Source organism: Scophthalmus maximus, chromosome 10 (assembly GCF_022379125.1).
Source record: "Scophthalmus maximus strain ysfricsl-2021 chromosome 10, ASM2237912v1, whole genome shotgun sequence".
Taxonomy (NCBI): domain Eukaryota; kingdom Metazoa; phylum Chordata; class Actinopteri; order Pleuronectiformes; family Scophthalmidae; genus Scophthalmus; species Scophthalmus maximus.
This window is the reverse complement of record NC_061524.1, coordinates 18747418-18772856: the sequence shown is the minus strand read 5'-3', so window position 1 is coordinate 18772856 and position 25439 is coordinate 18747418. Positions and strand designations below refer to the sequence as shown.

The following is a 25439-nucleotide window of genomic DNA, read 5'->3' as shown; positions in this document are numbered from 1 at the left end:
GTTGATCATTAAATTCAACTCAAGTCAAACAAACAACTTCCTTTTTTCGAACGACTACCAACAGTATGCCTATTTTTTTGTGATTAAGAGAGTTAAAGGCTGAGCTAGAATTTCAACCCAATATGCAGACGACAAGACTCCATGAAACTTTTAACATATTGAATAGTCTTTCAAGGGAGAGAGGATGATGATTGAGGGTGACGACGTTGAGCAGTTAGGTAGAGAAGCAGGAGCAAGGCAGCGTGAGTTCGACAATGGTTTTGTGAGTTTCATTCTTGGGCTGAGTGCCAGGACTGCCTGTTTATACCTGGAGTTGCCTGCCTCAGAAACAGCAAAACGATCAAAGAAGGAACAATCTGAGTCATAGAAGAAACTACATAGAATAGTGTTTACCCCTAAACCTATGGTTTAACCACGGTCGAAACAAAACAATCTGGCGAGGAGTCACAGCTGTAATGCAGGAGATAACGAACTTGATCAGGAACCGGTGTGCAGCCCCATGGATCACGGCACCCTTAGCATTCGCCTATACAGCATATGCCAGGGCCGTCTCTGACAGCAACAAACACTTATGCAAAGTAATGCAATACGATGCCACTTCTCTCCTCCAGAGGGCGCAGCAGCAACCTCACCTCAGTCGACCTCTTCTTCGTTGGTACTCTTGCCATGTTTGCGGAAGCTCGGTGACAGCAGCTAACTGGAAGCTTTGTGACTTTTTAATGTGTGCGTGTGTTGCAGCTGTTCATAATCCAAAATGAACCTTCCGAAGGGCCCGGATTCTCTGTGCTTCGACAAGGATATTTTTATGAAGGTGAAAATCTGTTAACGTTACGTTTGATAACGAGCGAACCATAGCTGTTGTTGTCAGAACTAGCTAGCATTGAGCTAAGTTAAACTGGTAGAAGCTGTTTGTACTGGTTGTTTCTTTTACCGAATCTAGGTAGCTATAATTTGTCAAAAATGACCCCCTGCACATGATGCCTTCAACTTGCCAACAAGCATTTTATATTCAACATAACAGTCAGGGGAGAGCGCGAACGCAGTCCCTCACTACCAGAAATTATGCAGTCGAGATTCCCACATTTGGGGAATTCGCACGGGTCAGCACAAGCCAGAGTGCAATGGCTGAGCCTCGCTGTGGGTGAACAACCTTCTTGATCATGGTATCTCCCCTGCCAGGTAAGTATGAGTTGGTAGCGACACAGTCGAGCCCCTTGTTTGCAGACACAGCTCTGTGGCTCGCGGTGCCAGCAAATCATAATGTGAGAGACCAAGCTCTTCAGCTCACCTCCATGTGGCACGCTTTGGAAGAGATGTACAGACCACCTGGACAGTTCCCATGATGTCTGAGATAGTACAACCAAAATTCCTGTGGGACCTTGCATTTGTCTCAGACATAAAAGCAACTCCACACACCTGTAAAAACTCCAAGCATCCTGACAGATTTTCTACTGCCCATGTGTGTGTTATCCTGGATGTTATTGTATTCATGGCTGAATTTGCACAGTATGTAACTTATAGTTCTATTGCTGCCTCTGTGCTCGCAGGATGATTTTGACGTTGACCAGTTTGTGGCGGAGTGTCGGAAGCAGGTCCAGCTGGAGGAGATGAGAGAGGACCTCGAGCTCTACTATAAGCTGCTGAAAACAGCCATGGTGGAGCTCATCAACAAGGACTATGCAGACTTTGTTAACCTCTCCACCAACCTGGTCAGTTATCATTATTATTGCCTAGTACTGACCACTGTGGCCATAATTTTTTAAAACTTTACAAGCAAGGGGGGGGGGGGGGGGGGGGGGGGGGGGATCACTGTCCAGAAAATCACTGTCCAGATTTACTGACATAGATTGTTTAAACATGTTGCTATATGTGGAGTTCCAATGCTTAATTTAAAATCAATATCAAAGATTTATCTGAAATTATTTTTGCCCATCAAATGATTATTCTAGTCATTTTTAAAGCAAAAATGTCAAATATATGGGTATTTGGATTTTTGATCTTTGCATTTTGGACTGTTGGGTACCAAATTTTAGGACATCACTTCACTGTTATCTGGCCTTAAACAGATTAAACAAGAGTTTAAGTTTTCATTTTCCATTTCCAAGATTTCCATTTTTTGGGAGGATTTTTAAAATATAGGGTTGTTTTAGTCAAATACTTGATCAACAGTGGCCGGTATTTAAGTTGTTTACAAAGTCGCTACCGCCCATTATCAGATAATTGGTTGTGATTTGACCGGCAAGATTTCTGCCCGTGGGGAATCACTTTCCAATGGAGAGGATTCAGACATAGTCTGGCAGAGCAAAAGTGTCTGTGGGATTAGATAACATAAACATGATCACAATGCATCCAAATCCTAAGCTGTAAATTTAGGCGAGTTTGTATTTGTATATTGCAATGTTAAAGAAAGTGATAGAAAAGTCCTTGATCTGCCCCTTCGTCCAGAATTGCGTCAAAATTGAATGGGTTCTTTCTTGGCCTGTGTCCAATCCTTCCATCAAGTTTTGTGGAAATCTGGTCCATAGTTTTTTTTAAATAATCCTGCTGAAAAACAAACACACAAACGGACCACATCAAAAACGTCTTCATGTAGCTAATGAACCATTATTAGTAGTAGAAATTGATTATTCACAGATACGGTTGTGTATATCTGTGCCAGCAAATATTATTTGTCATTTGATTTTATTATTTACAGAGGTTTTTTTGTTTTTATCTAGCATTATTTTAGGATTTGAATGTCTTAGATGTTAACTGTTCAAACCTATTATAAGTTATCTTATATTTACTGTTACTGTCATCTTTGATAACAAAAGTTATAGTGAAATTGTAAAAAATATAAAGAAAACAGATCTGTCACTAAATGTTTGTTTATGTTACATGTGTTATTGGCAAGTAAAAAAAAAAAAAAGTAGGTTCTTAATATCCATCCATCCACCATCCAATCACTTTATCCATTTATCCATTGTCCCAGCTGACAGGCGGGGTTCACCCTGGACAGGTCACCAGCGTATCACAGGGCCAACATACAGAGACAAACAACCATTCACACTCACATTCACACCTATGGTCAATTTAGAATTTCCAATCCACCTAACCCCAACCTTCATATCATTGGACTGTGGGAGCAAGCCGGAGAAATCCCACACGGAAGTGGGGAGAACATGCAAACATGCTCCGGAAAAATGATTGCTAAATGCTCGACACAATTCTTCATTTAATTTCAGTCTATTAGTGTGGGGAGAATTCCTAATCTTAGACTTCTGCTCTCTTGTCTCAGGTGGGGATGGACAAAGCCCTTAATCAGCTCTCTCTGCCATTGGGACAGTTACGAGAAGAGGTTATGGTATGTGTTCTGATTCAGTAGGCTCCAAATTTCAAATTACTGCCACAGAGGCTTAATGCCTGTTCCTGTCTGTTGTCTGCTGCAGAGCCTGCGCTCCTGTGTGACTGAAGTAATTCAAGCTATAGACAACCAGCTGTCCAAACAGGAAGATCTACAGAAAAAAAAGGTCTGGCTCCTTGCCATCCTGTCTAACTTTATTATTTTGTCATAATTGTATCATCATTAAATTGTGAAAATGAATGTTGTTTAAATAAGCTGTATTTGTGTGATACAGACAATGATGATGCTGTCTTTGAGTCATTTCAGTGAATAGTTGTCTGCTTTGTGGGATAATTTCAGTTTATCATCATATTTTCTTAATATTCACCATCCATCAGGTGTGTGTATTGAGGCTAATTCAGGTGGTGCGCTCAGTGGAGAAGATTGAGAAGATCCTCCACTCGCAGAACTCCAAGGAATCCAGCTCTCTGGAATTTAGCAGGTGGGAGACTGACATAACAAACCCACTGGCTTCACTTGGTCAACTCACGACCATCAGTGGATAATAGCTATACATTATGGATATCTATTTTTGTTTGAAGCTGTTGTATGGAAAAACTAAATTTCTGTTTTGTAATCTTGAGCAACGTTTTGGGGGGAGAGCAAAGAAGCCCACCAGAGGTTAAACTTGTTTGAGCTTGATCACTGCAGAAATGTCAGGCTAAGCATTTGTGTGTGACTTCATGTCTGTCTGTCTGTCTATGTACAGTCCTTTGTTAGCAGGTCAGATCCTGGAGAGGATAGCTACAGAATTCAACCAGCTGCAATTCCATGCAGTACAGAGCAAAGGCATGCCCCTGCTGGACAAAGTCAGACCTGTAAGTGTTAATAGCTCAATGAGGCAGATGGCTGATAAATCAATAGCAACTCATTTAGTCAAACAGTTTTTTTTTGTCTGTCTGCTCTTTCAATCCATTTTCGATCTGTCGCGCTAAGGGTAAAAAAAATGTATGATTCACTTGGTCATTGTGTGTTTCCTAGAATATACTAGAAAACCTTTGATAATCATTTTTTTACAGTGTAAGTGACAGTGTCATCCTCTGCCAGCGTATCGCAGGGATCACCTCCATGTTGCAGCAGTCTCTAGAAGGCCTGCTGATCGAGGGTCTGCAGACATCCAATGTGGACATAGTTCGTCACTGCCTGAGGACATATGCCACCATAGACAAGACCCGAGATGCTGAGGCCCTGGTAGGACAGGTGCTGGTCAAACCATACATGGACCAGGTGAACATTCCACACATGTTGTGATATACTTCTTATCCCATAGCAAAAGTATTTTTGTGTTAAATGTGATATATTTAGTTGGTAAATCATTTGTAAATAGCTTAGAAAAATAGAAGACTAGGGAGGAGTCACCGTTATTGTACAATTTAAATACTGAGCTAATTAAATTCAATGTCAGAACATTCCATGTTCTGCTTTAATAAGCTGTATCAAGAAAATGCTAAAGATCTCATCTCTCTCCTCCTCTTGTTTAAGGTAATAGTAGAAGAGGTGGTGAAGTCCAGTTCCACTGGTCTCCAGATGATGTACTCTAGACTGCTGGAGTTTGTTCCTCATCACTGCCGACTGCTGAGAGAGGTGACTGGAGGAGCCATATCCAGGTATTGATGTTATCATGGAGGCAAATCCATTCAAAGCGTAGTTAAAGATCAAGTCATTCTTTATGAAGATTTGGAATTCCTTTTCCACTGTTGGGAAAAAAATCTCTGTTTTCATCTGTAGAGCTGTTGAGCATACAGAATATTGACCAGGCTGTGTGATATTTGTTTTTGTTTACATACAAATACATTCATATAATTGCCATTCATCATTTACTCAACAGATCTGAAAATTGTCAGTCATAACCAGCTTCATAAGGTCTAATGGCCATCAAAGTTTATTTTTAAAGAAATAGCAACTACTTCTCTTACCACTCTCTTTTCCTTCTCCTCAGTGACAAAGCTGACATAGTGCCAGGTTATGATTTCATGGTAAACTCAGTATGGCCGGAGATAATCAAAGGGATAGAGGAAAGGTTGTCCTACCTCTTCAACCCTGGAAACCCTGACATATTCTATGAGGTACAGCCACAGTGGCACAGTGTGTGTGTTTTGTATTCAGTGACGTAATGATTGTGTCCTATTGTGAAGTTTCACCTCTGTGCGTGTTTACTGTCGACTCTGTCTTCTTTTTCTAGCGCTACAGCGTGAGTTTGGAGTTTGTTCGGAGGTTTGAGCGTCAGTGCAGCTCGCAGGCCAGTGTAAAGAGACTGAGGATGCATTCTTCATACACAAGCTTCCACAACAAATGGAACCTGCCTGTCTACTTTCAACTACGGTGCATATTTCCTCAATACAAATTATACACTACAGACTACAGCCTGTAATTTACATAACGGAAAATTTGTGGAAACATAATTTTTTTCAGGTTCAAGGAAATAGCAGGGATTCTGGAGAACGCCATAAGTGATGGACTAGAGGCAGCACCAGGTAGGAATTTATTTTCTGTCATGAAACCCAGTGTAGAGTGGACCTAACGCTTTACTTAAAGTGTGTCCATGTCTGTTCATGTCCAGCTGGCAGTGTATACCACCTGCAGGTGTCTGAGGTGTTGTGGTCCTGTCTAGTGAGGTGCTGGTCAGACAAGGTCTACCTGTCACTTCTGGCCCATCGCTACTGGAAGCTCACGCTGCAGCTCTACTCACGATATGCCAAGTTTCTGGATGAGGTAATCTTAAATTAATCCAGCAGTATGCAAATGATTATTAGTGTTGCTGTTACTTGCACTTTGCCCTCATCTGTATTGGTGTCTGCACAGGTGCTGACTAAGACTCCCACTTCTGAGGTGATCAAAGAGCCAGCCAGGCCTCTGCCCAGCTCAGCCTCCTCCACCTCCAGCAGAACTTCAATGGAAGATGGTGGCAGTGAGAGTGGGAGTCCTGCCTCTCTGTCCACCAAAGAGCTGGTCCACATTGCTGCTGACCTCCAAAAGCTGCAGGAGCAGGTGCTCATACACAAATTAAACATATACAATTTAATGTGTAGATCCAGTTTAGTTTTTTCAGACTCATGGGGTTGACCTTGGTTTCAAGTGTCCCTTTTCTGAGAATTCTATAATGTTTTAGTTCTCCCATTTCCACGTGATTGTTTCCAAACTGACAGTTGGCTCATCATTTCTTAGATTCCAGAGTTGTCAGAAATTGTCAGACGGCGTTTAGAAGCTACTGGATTCAAAAACGTTGCCACTGTGGAAGGTAAGCTGCCCATACAGTGCTAATCACCGTCTTCCCAGTGTTTTCTTTTTTTTAATTATTTAACACATGGTCATGCTATCATAAATGCAACTGTCCACTATCATTTAAAAAATATAAACTTTCAAAAAATCCAGACATGCTTTTGAGAATGACGTCTCAATTGACAAAGTCATGGGTTAGCTCAGACTGCAAGGACCTCATTGGATTTTACGTGCTCCCCTATGTCAGATGCTCTTGCAGACTCCAAGGCTCGTCTGTCAAGTAGTGTTCCCAATTTGAATGCCAGGATGACCCAGCATCTGACTGAACGCTGCTGCCGCTTCCTGAAGAGTGCCTCTGAGGTGCCACGACTTTACCGCAGGACTAATAAGGTCAGTGTAGATGCAAACATACACACATTTCTGCTATTTTCTCCAATCAAATAAGATTCTTTGGAGTAACTGAGCAAATATTTTTCTGATCTAGAAAAAACCCAGAGGGCTTATGCATTTTGAATTGTGTTGTGGCATATGATTCTTTTTTCTTAATTGTTATACTATAAATAAAGGTCAGAATTTCACATTTAAAATGGTGAGGATGGTAAGTTTATCATGTGTTTATCAAAGTGTTGTTCGCTCCAAAAATTTAGCCTTTTAATAAACTAAATGGTGTATGGTTATGAGGCTGGGCTCACAACGAGATTTCTTGGATGTGAAGCTCATCTGATTTCCAGAAAGTAATAACATGAATTAACATAAATTTACAGTGGAATTAGGATTAACCAGCTCTGACTGGGAGGAGACCTTGGGAAGACCCAGGACTAGGTGGACAGATTACATCACCACACTTGCCTGGGAACGCCTTGGGATCTCCCAGTCAGAGCTGGTTAATGTGGCCCGAGAAAGGGAAGGTTGGGGTCGCCTGCTGGAGCTGCTGCCCCCGCGACCCGACCCCGGATAAACTGTTAAAAGGAGATGAGTGATAGAGATGAGATTACCGTGGAAATGGCAGTTTGACAAAAAAAATGATTCAAGGTCCTCTGTCGAACTTGTGCCAAGAATTTCCTATTAAACATATTTGTCTCAATCATTCACTCACTTGCTCACTTATGATTAGCCTGATTTTTGTAGCTAATTTGGGAAACCTGTTGCTATTGTGAGCCACTATTTCAGAGTTAATATTGGGAAAATGGTGAATAACTATACAACAAAATCTAAATTTAATTTGAAAACTCCTCATAGCAATTTCTGATAATCTTACTCCATACTCATGTTTCACACTTAGTCTGTTGAAAAGTATTTCATAAAAAAAAAAAAGCCCTGCTAACTAATAGATTACTTATAATAGTAGTCTGAAAAACCGTGTTTCACTGCTCTTTCTGAGGCACTGTTCAGACCGGGTTCAGACCTGACATTAGAACGTATCCTGAACTTGTCTCATGTGACCACTTATCAGATCTCTTTTACAAACTCTATATGCAAATAAAATCATACCTCATCTCTGTTCACAAAGGCAAAATTATGATGTTTTTAGCCAGTCTGATTGTACAGAGGTCTGTTGTCAATGCATTTGTATCTGTGTGGGAAAAGGAGTGGAGAGTAGAACCGAGCAGGGCTTAGTGAAGCAATGCCAATTAGATTCTTTCAGTTTGAACAAAAAAAAATCATTAATAATTAATATAATAAATCAATACACTGGCAGTGAGCTCAACATTAATATTAAGAAAATGTAGCATGGTACATTGTTTTCCTTTTAATAGTTAAAGAGAAAAAAAATGTGTGAAAATGTACAATATTTAAATTTCTCCCTTTGTAGGATCTGCCAGTGCGTGCTTCAGCGTACATGGACAATGCCTTACGTCCGTTACATCAGTTGCTGACGGATTCAAAAGGGATGGTCAATCCCTCTACAGCACAAGAATGGCTGCGAGTTGCACTATCTGACTGCACACAGAGGTAAAACACACAAATAAATCTAGACAGTTCCCATGTTGACAAATATGAAAATACTGACCAAGGCTGATATGTAGATGTTTACAGTGTGAGTTCATCCATTTAGTGTAGATGGCAATGCAGTTGTATTTCAGGTTTTTTTATGCAGATTTCTTTTCAGCCGCAAATCACAAACCCTTCTCTCACTCACCTCTTTCTTTCTTGACATGTCCATGGTTTGTGTCCAGGTACTATGAGACCATCTCAGAGGTGTTGAGCTCGGTGAGGAAGATGGAGGAGAGTCTGAAGCGACTGAAGCAAGCGAGAAAGGGTGCGACCACAACTGCCGCTGCAGGAACAAACGGTGGACCCACAGATGACAGCAAGATCCGTCTTCAGCTGGCACTGGACGTGGAATACCTGGGGGAGCAGGTGAGTGGTGCTTGCAAACGCATGCAGACCTGTGTGCAGACACATACTTGAATGTGTGACAGACAATGCATTTTCCTCAGGCAAAAAAACATGTATACACTCACCTAGCACTTTATTAGGGAACACCTACACTCGTGCTTATTGATGCATTGTGACAGGGGTGCAGTAATTAAATCATCATGCAGATACAGGTCAGGGGCTTCAGTTAAAGGGTCAGTAAGCGATTCTAAAGCAAAACAAGTTTTGTAAATATCAGCAAATATTTCCTCACGGTCCCCTAGCGGTCGGCTCTGTGTGTGGGGCAAAAAAATATCCGGGTTTTCGGCTCAGCCCAGGTCCAGGACCAGCAGAATGGAGGAAAATGTGATCTGAGTGATTATGGCTTGGTTGTTGGTGCCGGAGAACTTCTGAAACAAGTGATCCACTGGGATTCTCACACACAACAGTCTCTAAACTTTACTCAGAGTGGTGTAAAAAAACAATGGCCAGTCTGGTTGGAGCTGACAGTGCTACAGCAGCTCCAATAATTGTGGTGAGCAGATAAGCATCTCAGAATGAAACATGTTGAACCTTGAGGCTAATGGGCAACAACAGCAGGAGACCATGTTGGATGTTGGTTTTAAAGCATTTCTTCTTTTGCGTCAGATTTGGTGCCAAATACCGTCAGGATGTGAAATACTCTCTTACAAGTTGTGGCTCATGAGGTAGGGTGGGTCATCCACTAACCCTAAGGTTGGCATTTCGATCCGAGCTTCCCCTAGTCCGCATGACGGTTCTTCCGCCAGTGGATGAATGTGGTCAATAGCAGTGCTTTATTCCTGTAAACGCGCGTTGGGTGGTCAATAAGACAAGAAAAAGCGCTGTGTAAATAAATGTAGTCAATACAATAAAATGTACCAACCTGTACCAAAATGTAGTCAACCGAGAATAGAAATCTGAGGCTGCAGTGGGCACAGGCTCACCAAAGCTGGACATCTGAAACCTGATGAAGAGGTAAACAGATGGTTAGAATTTGGCATCAACCGCATGAATTCATGGACTTGCCTTGTCTGAACAGTCCAGGCTGCTGATATAATGGTGTGGGGAATGTCTTCTTGGTTCACCTTGGGCAGCCATTTACGATCAATCATTGTCCGAATGGCACATTCTACCGTAGTAATGTTTCTGATCATATGCATTAATTTTATGGCCACAATTTACCCAAATTCTCATGGCTACCTCCATGGTCATAATGTCACCATGTCACAAAAAAATCAGTCTCATTAAACTGGTTTTGTGAACATCACTATGAGATCAGTGGACTTCAGTGGCCTCCACAGTTACCAAATTTGAATCCAAGTAAACACCTCTGGGATGTGGTTGGTTGAAGGGAGATTGGCACAATAAATAAACAGCGGACCAAAAGTTTGTGGGTAGTATATACTGTAAACAAATATTGCTGAGGTTACTAACTGCTTCTAGGTTGTGTTACACACTTCATTGTCATCTGAAATACTGTTGTTTGTCTCAGATCCAGAAGATGGGTCTTCAGCCAAGTGACATCTCCATGTTTTCCACTCTGAAGGACCTTGTGAAAGAGGCTCGAGAGCTTGCTGAGTAAAATGTCGATTCAACAGTAACTGAAATCCATTAACACGCTTCTTGTCCCTGCACTTTGTGAAGACTTGGAAAGGAAAAACAAACACTTCTCAGGCCAAAGTCACAGTCTGTTTTTAATGATCAGAGCATGAAGAATGTAGGGCAATGTACTGAAATCCATTTTCAATGGTTTGTATAAAACATCTCTATTTAATGCAGACTTTAGAGCCACAGTGCACTAACATTTTAACAACAGGGACCTGCGAGTCCAGCTGTAAATTACCTTTTGAAACTCATGTTGTCTTGATCATCACTGGTTCTGCTGTGGGCATGTGAATCAGATACACCACATGGTGCCATGTCCATGACATGTTTTTAATGCCAGAGGGGGGTGATATGCAATGCTCTAGTCTAAAGATATTATTGTTTCTGATTTGACCAGAATGTTGTAAACAGAAAATCAAACAATAATTTCTGCTACTTGGTGAAGGATTATTATCAAATTTCAATGTTTGTTGTATCGAAGTGCATGTTTTACCAAATGAACTTTGTAAAGAACTTTGGATACAGTGTTGAATGTCTATGCTTTTAGTGCAAGTGTGACAAGATAAGTACGTGTGGCTGTGTATTACCCATTCCAAAGCCTCTGGTTTAGTATTTTGACCAGTGCCATCCTGTTTTTAAAAAAACAAAAAAAAACAAAAGTAACTATATTTGCAGGATCTTGGGTTGGGTCTGACTGAAAGATTGTCCAAAGCACGTGCACCTACACCTGAAACATGCACTAATTGGACTGTCTAGCTGTCAATCACAGTGTCGTTGTCACTGTTTTATCGTTTATTTTTTTATTAATGGGACCATCATTTTACTAAATGAACATCATGTTTTACTGAAGGAGACTTGGAACTAGAGATTGCGATCATAAACTTCTCAGGAAAATGTTGACTGACGTTATAAATCATTTGAGAAGTTGAGTCATTTTGTCATAGATTTCTATAGAAACTGACTTATTTTTTGCAACCAGTGGAGTAGCCCTCTGCTGGTCATTCCAGAGAATACAGGCTTTCAGGCACTTCCGCATTGGTTTCGCTTTCCAGGCCGGTGACTACGTCCAATTTGTATACACAGTCTATGGAAATAACCCATTAAATGTAGGTGTGTATTTATCACTGTCTTTAATTTAGTGAGTTTGGGTTTAATTTTTCTTTCACTGATTTCCAGGGAATAATTCATCGATCTTAATGAAAAAAACAACAACAAAAACAAAATGTCATGATATCTGTGTGTGAGCAATCTGGTGCAATTTCGATTGAATGTAAGGGGGCTGTTCGGCCTTGGTGGAGGTATGCACTCTATACTGTCTGAGTGCTATAGTGACATATGATTTCACTCTGAAAAAATACTACAGATTGATAAACCACAAATACATCTAACTCAAAGTCAATTTGTGGTGATATGAAAACTCATATTTGGCCTTGAATAACTTGTTTTATAGTTTGCTCTGGGATATTTCTGTGCCTATTTTGTCATATTGTTTCACAAGTTCCAGATGTTCTGATTTGTAGATGGCTACATTAGAAAATATAGATTCAGGTAGTGCATTGCTCTGAATGTCAATTCAACATTCACTTTGAACAAAATTGCTGTACGTCGATCATGATTGGCAAGATTTTCCAAACCGTACTAGCAATATGTATAAGTTTATCCACTGAGAAAAAAAATTGATCTTTTGGCTTGTCATTTGTAACACAGTAAATGTTTGATTAGTTGCCTGAAATTACTGATGGAAAAATAACATTGGGAAACAAATGTTTTATTTCAGCAATCACAAACCGTAACAAAACAAAAATAAACTCTTAGTTACAATATACAATGTCACTCAGCAAATGAGAATTGTGCTTACTGTACCTACTCTACTGAAAAATACTGTGTAGAACTCAGCTATAATACATTTAAAAGAAAAAAAAAGGATTTAAGAGGCTGCTTGAAAACAACTCTGCTTAAAGTAACCAGGTTGTATGGATTCTGGTTGAGCAATTGTGTGCTTAATTCAAAATGTACTGTTTTATCATTTCAGTTGAAAAACATGGGTATGATCTAAATGTGATGTGTTGACTCCCAACAGAATCTTTGGCTGTTGGCCATAAAGTAGATTGTACGGAAACAGGTCTATTATGTTTGAATTTCTTTTTATATCAGAGGTTTTTGTTGGTTTTAAGTTCTATATAACTTTACAGTGTAGGATTTGTGATCCTTCCCAGCATGAGGATGGCGTTAGAGTCTCCCTCTATGACTGAAAAGAAGAAAGGACGATTGATGGACAGTTTCAGAGGGACACCTGCTTCTTGTATCTTGTCTTGAGGTTCTACTCCTTCCTCTGACATCTCAAACAGCACCTTATTGACCACCTGAGGGGAGATAGGTAGACCTGTTCATGAGGCACACATCCACAGTGAGTGGTTTCTAATGTACAACAATCTGACCACTCAAACAGTTCACCTTATCTACAGTGAAGGGTTTGGTGTTGCTGAGTTGGCTGAACTCAGCCTTGGAGCCCAACAGTTCGGCCTCAACTTTTGGATCCATGTTGGTCAGCAGGTCATGCAGATCAGTCTCTGAAGACATGGAGAACTTCGGCAGTGACAACTCCAACAGACTAGTTGCATGAAGGGGGAAAGATATTTTAAATTTTAAGATAACATTATTGAACATGACCCTTTCTCGTATAGAAATCCTCATTTGCACTAATCTGAGAACCCTTAAATGACTGACTGAGACACTGATAGACAGTAACCAAGTTCTTTGAGCCTGAGCCAATGGAATGAGACACTATTTGTGGTTATTTTACAGTCTAGAATTACTCTAGAAAAATTATGCATATAATGCAGCTCAAAAAGCTTTTGAACATATAAGTAAACCTACAGTTTGGGAATATTTAAAAAGAAAGTAATGATCACCATCAAAATGAGATTAATTTAGTCTTAATCGCTTATGAAAAACAATCCAAGATGTACTGTGAATGTAATAATAACAATCCCTTGCAATACATTTTAAATACACAAATTATGCTTAGAACTTTAAAAAGATCTACTCATCACAAACATATATGTTCACTGTTACTGATCATTTAAGTTTTGCTTTAACACAGGGAAAAGTCAATGGAAGATGACACAATTAGAAATGGATGCAGAACAGTCACATACGATGATGTCACAGTTTGACAAGAGAGGCTTCAGATTTCTAGTCTGTCAACTCGTTAGGATAAAAGGAGTCAAAGGTGACAACAGGTTTATAGTTAAAAAAAAAAGAAAAAGAGCATTACTCACACTTCCTGGAGGCTCTGGTGCCAGCCGGACATGATGTGTGTACGCAGCCTCGACTCAATGTCACGGAGGTCGGCTCCTTCATAAGGCAGGACCAGCAACATGTATGACCGTTTGCTCAGAGGCAACTTAACAATGGTGCACTGCTGCGTCTTCATAGTAACAAAACAAATACATGTTATAGACGAGTGAAGTCATAAAGATTTGAGCAAGCTAAAAACCTACTCATTTTACAACTGCAGATCTGCGGTAAAATAAAGAAATACACAAATGAGCCAACAAAGCAACATACATTTTTTAAAATTCTGCTGATCTAGTATTACCTTATCATTCAGGTAGTGGTACTGACCCGTGTGGGTCATCAGTGGAGCCATCACTGTCGTTGTTTCATCCACATGAAACTCCTGCAAAAGGGTCTTCTCCGGCTGGAAAGCTGTCCTCCAGCTGCCTGAACAGACACAACCAAAGAGCACAGTCAGGTGCTGCAGCGGTGCAGGTGCCTTCAGTTTGTTATGAGAGCATCTGGGCCAATGAACAAATCTAACAACCATACAAATTTAAGTTTGTTTGACTGGTATTCATAGAGTGTACAGTAAGAACTATGTTCACAATTACATAGTTTTGGTATTATCATCCTGGCAATAAAAAAAAAAGTGTGGTATCTTGACTTTAAATAATAAATGTGGGAATTTCAGAATGAACTTAACACAGACAGACCTTGAAAGTTGAAGGAGGTAATGAACAGAAGGTCACTGCTGGAGTTCAACTCTTTGAAGGCGCTCTTCACCTTCCCGTCTGACGTTTTCTCTACAAAGTTGTTCACCAGTTGCTCTGCCTCCTCGGGTTTGGAGAAGTCCAGACTGCGTATAAATGATGTGTCTGAGAAGTCCTGTGTGCCTTGAATAAAGTCCTGGGACAGCTGAACATCCTGCCGAGTGAAGGCCCAGACCTGGGTAGTGATTTCATCTTTGGGTCCATCGTCCACCAGAGAGTTAATGCTCTGCAGGGTCTTGAGAACCTTGTGTCCGTCCACTAAGGACACACAGTCTTCTCGCTCAGTGCCACAGCTCAGGCCCAGAAGTTCCTGCAAGGATAAAGGAGGATTGGGAAATATTTACTTTTTCGAGTCAAGTACAAGACCTGAGAATCCTATAGATACTGCACTTCACTTAGTATAAAATAGTAAAAAAAAATCAGCAGGGTCTAATTGTCTAAAACCCATTTTGGACACTGTAGTCAGAACAAATCAAAAGCAAAGACCTGGAACACGCATGCTGTCTTCTTGGAAGCTCCCAGGAAGAAAGTGACGAGCGATCCATAGGTGTTGACTGGAGAGAGGAGGGTGTTAGTGCTGTGCTGCTTGCTGCTGAGAGCCTGGTACATCCTCAGGCCCAGAGTGTTTAACAGCTCTGCAAGAACCGCTGTCCTCTCTGTGATGTTCTGCCTCTGAGAGTCCAGTTTCGACTGGTCCCTGCCGTCTGGTGTCAGGACTTCCATATCAAGGGGGATCACAGGTAGTGTCTCCATGGGCTTGGACGGCTGGGTCTGCAGGGTCTCACAGCTGACATTTTTGGCAGCAAAAAGTTGGAAGGGGTGAATGTAGACACGGTTGGCCTGACCTGCTGACAGGCAGCAACATAGTAGGAGGACTAGAAGAGGCGTTCTTTGCATTTTAAGCTTCTGCTGGTAGTCGCCTTTAAACGATTCCTTCTGTGGAGGGAGACATAAGTTTTGAGTTTAAGATTAATTACCTTAAGTATATCAAAAAATTAACTGCCTCTGGAGTGTCGTGAGTATTGGGTGGTCTGTGAACGCTCCGTGACAATCATGACGCCAGAAATCTGGCTGAATGTGGTTTTCCGTCTCTGACAGGATTGGCTGGCAGGAACACTGGGCATAGAGCGGCATGTCAGTGATTGATTGATCGCTCTTTGTGTCCTCTCTCCTGCTTGTCAGTGAATGAGATCAGGCATTACCCTGTGCAACAGAGGTCGCATAGATAATGAAGACGCGCACGTGTGTTTGTGTGTGTGTGTGCGCATGTTTATATGTGTTTACTGAATTAAAATAAGATTGCTGCTTATTTTGCCCTCAATTTGGGGACAAACAAAATAATAAGCTAGTTATAAAACCAATTAATTCTTAAATTCACTATACATTAAGGCATGATGTTTTGTCAACTAAACAAACAAATACCTATCTAGAAAGGAACACAATATTAGTTGCAAAACAATCTATGCACACACACACACCACATATAATTTAAAAATTTAAATGTTGATAAGATAATTCACATTTTATCAATTGGCCATTGTAATGTTGTAATGTTGTTGTTGCTCCTAAGGAATGCAAAGTAAACACAGTTTATTGAACTATCAACTTCTTTATAAACACTTTTTATGTATTAACCTACAATTCTCTGAAGGAGAGGAACTCAGGTAAGTGCTCTTGTGCAAAAATTAGGACTTTATCCTCTGAGTTGAACCTGTGGAAATGTGGACTGATGGACTCTTTGAGGAGGTAAGCAAACACTGGATTTCCATCGATTTGGAAATGTACCACAGGACATGGCCTTGGTTTTCTGATCAATAACAGCAGTGCACTCAAATGTTCTTCTGCACATGCACATACATGTGTACCCACTGACAACGATGACAGAGGTCAAAATGGTTGATTCACAACGAGAGAAGTTTCTGTCAATCTCCAGAATTTTGACAACTTTTGACATGATCAGATGCGTAACAACCATCAAGTAGCAACTCTACACATATCTTTTGTACTTTTTAAACATAGTTAATAACCCTCAAATTTAAGTGAAAAGTTTGATAAAAAGTTTAGACACAATTTTGATGCACTGAATATTCTCTGAACTCCAACTTTTCCCCTCAATTACTGCAACAAAGTCCAAGTTTTCTCCTACCGTGTGTCGTCTGCTTCTGCGTGAAGTGCTGTGTGAGGTCCCGACTCCTCTGCTCGCTTACTTTAACCCAGCCAGTCACTCACGGTGCTCCCACTCTGGTTACTGATTAACCAAAGCAGCGTTGAGTCAGGGGCTCTGCTGCCATGACTCATAGCCTGCTTTGTACTGACGAGCTGCTGCTATAGATAAATAGGTCGGACAGAGGGAAGAAAGAGACCACCCAATGTCCCTCTATGTGTTGACTTTAGGAGGATGATGCAAGCACATCCTGGAGGGGGTGAAAAGGAGAGCTCAGCGTCCACGAAGGAGGAGCAGCATAGGGACAGCCATGCTCTTGTTTGTGTTTGCAAGCTTTTCAGTGACTCACTGAATTGTCACCATATTGTCGAGATATTTATTTGTGAAGAGGGAAACGTGGTCTTGATTACTTACGTATGTGCTTTTTAAATTTGCTTAATGAGGCCAAAAAAGTTAATAAGTAAATAGGTTTCAAACCTGATTCAATTAAACGTATATAGGGAAAAAAAGAGACAAGTAGGAGAAAGAGGGAATGAAAAAAAGAAATGACCTAATAATTGTGCTTTCATATTGTATTGTATCTGTATATTGTTCTTCGTGCCTTCATTTCTAGTAACTTTATCTGGAGTTTCCACTTTCTGATATAATCCATGAGAATCAGTAAACAATCCTTGTCATTAGCACAAATAAACTGTTAACCCAAAATTTACAATGTTCTCATTGAATCATTTTAACTGAAAGTGAGACATTTCTGTGAAAATGCCACTAAATTATATTTTAACTTAATGAGCCCCTTTAAAATATTAGCCAGAACAATGCAAATGTAAAAAAACAAACAAACTGTGTATCTTAATCTGACTTGGTCTGTGTTTTAAGCAACTATCAGTCTGTTAAAGCAATGTTGCAACCAAATTCAGAGGGATAATAAACCCAACATGCCTGGGAAAAGTGCAAACACCTGTCAGATGTTCGTAATAGGCAGGGAAACTAATTTCTTTAGCAATGTAGTTTGCATTTGCTAATACAAACAACATGTATTGACATCCGTGAATATACTGAAGTACATCCTCAACATGCACCTGTACCAACAGGGTAGTTTCACAGCTTTGGTTGTATCTTTGTAAATTTTGCTCCTGTTGATCGCTGGTACCATATGATGCCGACAGCGAGATGGATTGTTGTATGAAATATCCCTATTTTACAGAAGCACTAAACAACAAACCTCATATTACATTTTTTGAGATGGGGCGATGACACTTTGCTAAGGAAGTGCATCTTATACTTAAACATTCCTTTGAATGTGTAAATAATAACAAATATAACATTTTATATTGAACATATTTAATGGTAACTGAAACAAACATTAGCATAAAATTACCTTTACCTCACATTCATGTAAAGTTCATGTTACTCATTTAAGATGTAATAAATGTATGTTTCAGTTTGTTACTTTTTAATAGAAGTCATTTCAGGCTGATTAATGACAGTGAACATTGAACAGTTCTGTTTCCTACACATTTGGTCTTTTCCACCATGCAACGCCCTCTCAATCACAACATAGATACAAGTACAATTCATGAAAAATAACACAATCACACAAATAATTTTGTGTAGTTTCGAAAATTATGCAATTGATGCTTGGAATTGGAAAACTGTCTATTGTACAATCATGGTAACATTAGCATCCTAACATTTGCTAATTAGCATGAAACACAAAGTACAGTGGGGTCTGAGAAGGCTGAATGTCATTGGTTTTGCAGGTGTTTGGTCATGGCGCATAGGATGGATGGATTACTGAATGGACGTACCAGACACAAGGCCAGAGGATCCCCCAGGCTTCACCTGCAATATGTCACTGGAACAGGCACATACTGACAACAAACACACAATGACCAGAGAGACACAAAGTGAGCACAAAGGGACCAAAACAACCACAAATAGATGGAGATTAACTACAAAGAGATGGAAAACCACAACAAAAAGGCATAAAACTCGAAAACAATGTGGCTGTTTTGTGTCTCTTGCTCATTTTTTTGTCTCATAATCCATCCATGAACCAAAGTATTGCACAAATTAAAGATTTGACCCAGTGGTGTTCTCAAATGTAGGGTTAGGGTTATCACAAATCATTCTAATGAAGACGTGAATGTCTGTAAAAAATCTGACCATACCATCCTCCAGGCTAGTGATTAAAATTAGCTTTAAAAAATGTATTGGCCTATAATGATGTGATTTGACTGATAAAACTTTATTTGCTCCGAAATATGAACCCAAAGACATTTGTGATTTTTATTTTTATCATTAAAAGTCAATCTGATTTAAGTGACGTACGTGCCTGTTTACAGGACAATTATTAGCTACTGTGGGGTGAGGTTTTATTTGACATTTTACAGGCATTAACATTCATGAACTTTCGTCATTATTATAGTTTATACTTACATATTAGTTAAAAACAAAAATGCATACATGTTGATGTTAATACCATTCCATTTTACTTTAACTGGATGCAACTGATACAGCAGTATTAGTACAATCATTATATTCAATAGTCACGCTATTTCTGCAGCAGATGTCAGTTACACATGTGAGGTCATTATAGCAAACCCTCATGAAGGTCTAGAGTGTGTCTTAAACAAATATCTTAAAACACACATCCTGAAGCTAGAGGTGAACAATCTTTGGATAACTATCTTTATGATAGCTAACCAAATGTATGTTTCTCATGCACGATTACTGACTAACGTATCACATGCAGTGACATCCGGCACTTTAAGGGTGTTACACCAAATTTCCTAAGTGGGCTGCTCGATATATAAGCTGCCATGTTCAGCATCTGAAGCAGGTTGGAAGGAGAACGAAATTCACCATGTGGACTCTGATGGTTCTTTGCAGCACGATCGCCGTGCATGGAGCACAAGGTATAGTTCACCAGCTTCTTATCGTTATATTTTTGTCGATTTGGTTTTGGATGATGTTTTCTTTTCACCTGTGCTGTCACTGGACTTTGAGTGGCTGATGATAGTTTATTTTCTCTTCTCATTATCCATCAGGTGCTAATTTCTACCAAACATCCCAAATGCCTGAGTCACAGGCCAGTTCAGGTACAAAACTACATTTGAATTCAATAGAATAATGCCAATAGAGTTTAGCACTGAAATAAAATTAAAAAAATAATAATAATGATAAAAAAATATATATATACTGTATTTATCCCCCTTTGTCACCTAGTTTATTCCTCGTGTCGTTACAACTGCGGCATGAACATGGGAAGCTGCTCCTGCTCAAGCTCTTGTCAATTCTATGGCAACTGTTGCTATGACTACACGTGTAAGTGCCAAGTCTAACAAATCAACAGTATTAACAGGTTCTGCAGACTCTCTTGCTGAATGAATCAAATGCCAGTATAATGCTGTGCTGAGTGGCACATTGTACAGATATTATATTGTCTGATTTTGCTCAATAGTGTAAAGCAGTAGAGACATTATAAGTTATTATGCAGTGAGATAATAACATTCTTCTTCTTCTTCTGCAAGTACATTTATCATGTCATTCAAAGCTCAGCACACTTTGATCACCATTCTTTTCAAACGTTTTTCAAACAGCCTACTGCTCACTCACAACTGAAGAGCCATCAACAGGTAGGATCCTCACTGTTTAAAATAAAGTAAACGAGTTTACTTCAAATATAGTTCATCGAATGACACTCGCCATCTTCTCCACCTTTAGCAACTCCCTGTGGAGGTTCCCTGTTCGGCTCTGGCACCTTCTCCAGCCCGAACCATCCCGGCCACTACCAAGACAATGCCCATTGTGTCTGGCAGATCAGAACTACATTTGACCAAAGAATTTTCCTGGCATTCACATACCTGCAGTGAGTGAAGAATAGCTTGTGTAGCTTGTGTAACACAATGCAAAACATAGCATTAGGCTCGCAACACACTGGAACTGTTTTTGTGCATTGTTTCAGTTTATCATATCTTTAAAAAACAGATTGGAGAACTGCTGCAACTGTGACTACATTTCCGTCTATGATGGGCCATCTGTTAATTCAAAATATCTGGGGAAAGTGTGCAACAGCAGTCTGAACTCCTTCTACTCCACGTCCAACTACATTACTGTGCTCTTCAGAAGCGATAGTTCCGTGGTTGGCCGAGGGTTCAGAGCTGAGTTCATAAGCTCTCTGCCATCAAGCTCAGGTAAAATTACTGTACATTCAATAGTGGGTATGGGATGTCTGCTTTGGATTTTATTTCATGTGTGTTAAATGAGTCTTGTGGACTCACATACCAACTATGAAAGCATCTATGATGTTGAGCTGTAGTTTGTAAAACTGCCATAAGGGAGCTCTCAGTTTAGGTGGAAGAAGACAAATTTACAACAGAAAGCCTGTGTTACAAACTGGTGGCATTTACCAGGCCACTGTTGGTTGCATGGTCGGTATTGTAGGATTTAGCCAGGGACTGTAGATCAGAATACTTTGGACTTTTCGATTTACGCCATTTTCTTTTAGAATCTAATAGTGTCTTTTAATTTTTCTTCAGTTTTATGGAGGTGCCAAACAAATACTGTACTACTTCTTTAAACACCTGACAAATAAAGACAACAAGACTAAAGGTAACTCAAACTATTGTAAATATTTTGTATCTCTGTCCTTTGTCAGGTCGAGTGGACTGTTCCTCAAGCAACATGAATGTTGTAATTGAGAGGTCCTACCTGAATTCTCTTGGCTACGATGGCCAGAATATGTACCTGGACAACGAAAATTGCAGACCCCAGGTTACCAGATACCAGGTTGTCTTCAGTTACCCCCTCAACTCTTGCGGCAACATTCGAAAGGTAGACAATTCCTCACCTTCTACAAAACATAAACAATACACAGCACACTGTAATAATTCACCCACAAATGACTGTAAAAATAAGGACAGTAAATGCAGATGTCAGTGGAATCTTGAGTTTGACTGTTTTCTACTGTCTTACACCATGAACAGTTTGAGGATGGCAGAGCTACGTATACCAACGCTGTCCGTGCCTATACCTCCAGCTCCGGAGAGATCACTCGCCAGTCCCACTTTAAGCTGAACGTGGTCTGCCGAATGGAGCAGGACTCTGTGTCCCAGATTATGTACCTCGTACACCATAATCAGAACAGCAGCATTATAGGCACAGGCAGATTCAACACCAGCATGCATTTCTACACTTCCTCGAGCTTCAACTACAAGGTGCGTTTGGGTAGTAAAGTGGTGACTGTTTATACAGAAGATTCCTATAGGTAAATGCTTACACACGATGCTGATAATTTGCTTTTACATTGTCAGGTGACTGAAGTTCCATATAAGGTGTCACTCAACCAAAAGTTGTATGTCCAAGTGAGCCCGACAGTGTATGACAGCGGCCTGGTGCTCTTTATTGATACCTGTGTGGCCGCACCATCGCCCCATAATTTCCAGACCAGAGCTTACTACCTGGTCCGAAACGGGTAAGATGAGTGTGTTCAGGCAACTAACTTGCACTAGCTTTCTGTGCCTGAGCAGGTTGATTTGTGTCGTCAGTGCTGACACTTCTCTTCAGTACCACCAAACATCAGTGGTGCAGAGTAACTGAGTATATTTACTGTTCTTAAGTATGATTTTGAGGTACTCGTAGCTGTAATGTGACTTGTACTGTAAAGTGCTTTGAGTGGTCAATAAGTCTAGAAAAGTGCTATATAAAAAAGTGTCCATTTCATTTTCTAATACTTCCACTTAACTACATTTACTTTACAGCTACAGTTACAAATTACTCTACGACTTACCTGAATTTACAAACAGGCCGGATCCTCAGTTCGCACTGGATAAACTGACCAAATGTCTATGAAATAAAATCTACCTCCAGCAGCAGCTAAAGGAGTAAATTACTTTGAATGTATTTATGATCAGATCCATATAAATATATGTCGCCTTTTCACCTTCAGATGTCCTGTGGACAACACCTACCAGGTCCATGTCACCGGCAACCATTATATGGGCCGTTTCTCATTTAAGGCCTTCCAGTTCCTCAGAGCCTCAGACTCGGTGTATCTCCAGTGCAAGGTCCTGTTTTGTGCTGCCAATGACTACAATTCCCGCTGCCGCCGCGGCTGCATGACACGTATGACCAGAGACCTGGCGTCAGAACATGAAAGCCAAACTGTGGTCCTGGGTCCCATCCAACTCCAAGGTCTGTAGTCATTTGTACTTGATTTTGTCATCAATAGTGGATCAATTGAAAAAAAAACATATTGGCTTAGCCGTAAGTAAAGTAATAATGCACTAATGATCTCAAGGAAAAATTCAAATTAAAGACGCTTCACTATATCTCTTTGCCAGACCCTGAGGAAAATGAAGAAGGGACTCGTAAGCAGGACGAGGCTTAACTTGTTCATTCTGCTCATTGTGACTATTTTTCTCATTCTTTATCACATTACCTGATTAAAAGCATCATCAAAAGACAATCTGTGTTTGTGTATTTCCTAAGTTCTAATAGTAATAGCAACAGCATTGAACTGGAATAATTGATGGAGTGAATGCTGATTCAGGAAGACGGAAACCGTAGATGTCAAGAGTTTCTCAGGGGAGAATAGACGAAAATTCCACGACAGTTCCTCCCTGTTGTTGACTTGTTCAACACACCAACATTAAGAAAGATAAGGACCGGGACAGGTGTCAGTCTTGAATCACCAAGCATTTTAAAGAAAAGACAATAATATCGCAAACAGAAATCAAAGCGCATTGTGCTCGGTTAATTTGGACCCTGCCTCAACGCGCAAGCGTCCAGTCTCTAGGACAGCACCCCGAAGGTGTGAATGTCCTTCCGATAATAGCCAGGTATCAAGGGGGCAATCACGTCAAACCTCTCTGCTAATCAGAGTAAAAGATTGTGACCGCCAATAATACTTCTGAAGTTTTGTATTGAATTATACATCATATACAGGGATACAATGAAACATCAACAGAAAACAGTTGGCTTACAAAAATATGATTATCAATTCCTTAATTTACCAAAGGCGATCAAATATGTGTAGTGTAACGATGTGTGTTTAAAATTATCTCCAGTGAAACTGGATTAAGGCATTAATAGCAGGTGGTAGTGAACCTAAATACAAATCAAAGTCATTTTCATTCAGATAAATCAATGTGTGATATTCGAAATCTTAGCAAATTCAATCAATAGCCATTTAAACTTCCTCGACGGTTCTGATGGAGCTTACCTGTGGATTTTTAAACCCCAGTAGCCGATCTCGTCCTGAAGTCTTTGTCTTCATGTGTAATTTGTCAACAGGTTTTCTTTTTTTATTCATTTGGATCTTTATTCATGCGGATCATCACATCATCAAATCTTTTCTCTAATAGTCAGGTTTCTCTTAATGATCACATGCTGATTATTTACCGATTAAGACATCAATTAAAGGTACTATTCAAATAATCTTTGACCTATGAAGTGGTCCTCGTCGTCAGTTAAAACCTGAGACGGTTCTTTCTACCTGTGAGACAGGGAAACATTCTCCAGAGATTGGAGAGATTTGATTAACACACATTCGTCTGATTTTAAATTTATAGAAACATACACTCATACTCATTTACTCATCAGTCCAGAGAAGTGTGACCTTTTGGTGATAATCTCTGTTAAGACTCATGAGGACTTATATTAGCTCAGTCGCTGCATTTCTGTACTGCGGATGAAATATAGAACAATGGTCAAGTTCATTCTCTCATTGTCACTTTCATTCATAGCCTTGACAGTTTGGCATGTGTCAAAATCTATTTTTCATATTTATTCATGATAATAACAATTGACTATTTTAATTGCAATATTAATTTGACTCCTGATGGTAATAATAAATTACTCTTTCAGTTGATAGTAATAAGTTACTACTTTAATCTGATGGAGGCTGAACTTCCTTTCTTTACTTGTACCATATCCAGTGTGACTGGAGCAAATCATTTTAACCTAATTACATAAATCATTCCCCCTTTTCCTACTTTTGGCCCATGTTTTCACACGGTCCCACACATGAAGGAAGGAACTCTAATGAGAGCATATAATTCTGCTGCTTGTCGACGTACCTTTAGACTTTGAATTCCTTCCATAACTTCCCAATCACTCACTACAGCTCATCCAGGTGTTCGTTATCTTGAAATCCATCAATTTACAAAATCAGATCAGAATTTTCAATCAGTGTCTGCTTTAATTCTCTTTAAAGAAATGTGAGGGTTTGACAATATGATGGCCTCAGCCAGATCTCCTTACTGCATTATGTTTGAGATGTGCAGCACTGCATAAACAACATAAACAACAAAACAACACAGTTGTGACCAAGTACAATGGCTGAAATTTAACAATTATGGTCGCAAAAGTGGCTACAGATCTGAGACAGTCCGCAATCCCAAGACCATAGGTGGAAACCAGTATGAGCAAAATGCAACAGGGCCATAATGTGACATACGCTTCTCATGCAGGTGGAATCTGATGATTTTCTGAGAGGCCCAAAGCCGGTGCTGAGGTGAGGGCTTGCACAAAAGGCGCTGTGCACGAGAGGGCAGATACAATGTTCTTTAGGCATACAATCAGTGTCTCTTTTTCTTTCTCAGCACAAAAGGCAGCTTCAAACCGCGTTTTAGAC

At 40.1% G+C, this 25439-nt stretch overlaps 3 protein-coding genes and 1 non-coding gene across 4 annotated transcripts; 2 read left to right on the top strand and 2 right to left on the bottom strand.

Annotated features, from left to right (window-relative positions):
* Positions 1–647: 647 nt before the first annotated feature.
* Positions 648–11719, top strand: cog2 (component of oligomeric golgi complex 2). The gene is made up of 18 exons (XM_035606331.1): positions 648–811; positions 1548–1709; positions 3278–3343; positions 3429–3509; positions 3721–3824; positions 4092–4200; positions 4430–4609; positions 4865–4989; positions 5322–5448; positions 5565–5704; positions 5795–5856; positions 5943–6094; positions 6185–6370; positions 6548–6620; positions 6849–6991; positions 8415–8554; positions 8779–8962; positions 10473–11719. Exons 1-18 carry the CDS (start codon positions 755–757, stop codon positions 10560–10562), a joined length of 2181 nt encoding a protein of 726 aa, XP_035462224.1. The 5' UTR covers positions 648–754; the 3' UTR covers positions 10563–11719.
* LOC118284393 lies at positions 1023–1187 on the bottom strand. The gene has a single exon (XR_004784878.1). It is a non-coding gene; the product is annotated as a U1 spliceosomal RNA (small nuclear RNA).
* Positions 11720–12332: 613 nt separating the features above from the next.
* On the bottom strand, positions 12333–16934 carry agt (angiotensinogen). Its single transcript, XM_035606332.2, has 7 exons — positions 16784–16934; positions 15124–15573; positions 14581–14947; positions 14187–14311; positions 13867–14015; positions 13040–13196; positions 12333–12948 (listed from the first exon to the last, which is right to left on the bottom strand). The coding sequence occupies exons 2-7, from the start codon at positions 15532–15534 to the stop codon at positions 12772–12774; spliced, it is 1386 nt and encodes a 461-aa protein (XP_035462225.1). The 5' UTR covers positions 15535–15573; positions 16784–16934; the 3' UTR covers positions 12333–12771.
* Positions 16935–19568: 2634 nt separating this feature from the next.
* LOC118284198 (deleted in malignant brain tumors 1 protein) lies at positions 19569–23270 on the top strand. Its single transcript, XM_035606933.1, has 11 exons — positions 19569–19719; positions 19852–19902; positions 20030–20128; positions 20404–20439; positions 20528–20672; positions 20792–20997; positions 21462–21637; positions 21790–22020; positions 22117–22277; positions 22752–22996; positions 23146–23270. The coding sequence occupies exons 1-11, from the start codon at positions 19668–19670 to the stop codon at positions 23190–23192; spliced, it is 1449 nt and encodes a 482-aa protein (XP_035462826.1). The 5' UTR covers positions 19569–19667; the 3' UTR covers positions 23193–23270.
* Positions 23271–25439: the final 2169 nt, after the last annotated feature.

Coding starts and splice junctions, on each gene's coding strand:
- agt (XM_035606332.2), bottom strand. CDS start 15,534: ATGCAAAGAACGCCTCTTCTAGTCCTCCTACTATGTTGCTGCCTGTCA. Junction 13,197..13,866: donor CACCAGAGCCTCCAGGAAGT/GTGAGTAATGCT, acceptor TCATGCAACTAG/TCTGTTGGAGTTGTCACTGC. Junction 12,949..13,039: donor AACCCTTCACTGTAGATAAG/GTGAACTGTTTG, acceptor ATCTCCCCTCAG/GTGGTCAATAAGGTGCTGTT.
- LOC118284198 (XM_035606933.1), top strand. CDS start 19,668: ATGTGGACTCTGATGGTTCTTTGCAGCACGATCGCCGTGCATGGAGCA. Junction 20,129..20,403: donor CTGTTGCTATGACTACACGT/GTAAGTGCCAAG, acceptor TTTTTCAAACAG/CCTACTGCTCACTCACAACT. Junction 22,278..22,751: donor TACTACCTGGTCCGAAACGG/GTAAGATGAGTG, acceptor TTTCACCTTCAG/ATGTCCTGTGGACAACACCT.
- cog2 (XM_035606331.1), top strand. CDS start 755: ATGAACCTTCCGAAGGGCCCGGATTCTCTGTGCTTCGACAAGGATATT. Junction 4,201..4,429: donor TGCTGGACAAAGTCAGACCT/GTAAGTGTTAAT, acceptor ATCCTCTGCCAG/CGTATCGCAGGGATCACCTC. Junction 8,555..8,778: donor CTATCTGACTGCACACAGAG/GTAAAACACACA, acceptor GTTTGTGTCCAG/GTACTATGAGACCATCTCAG.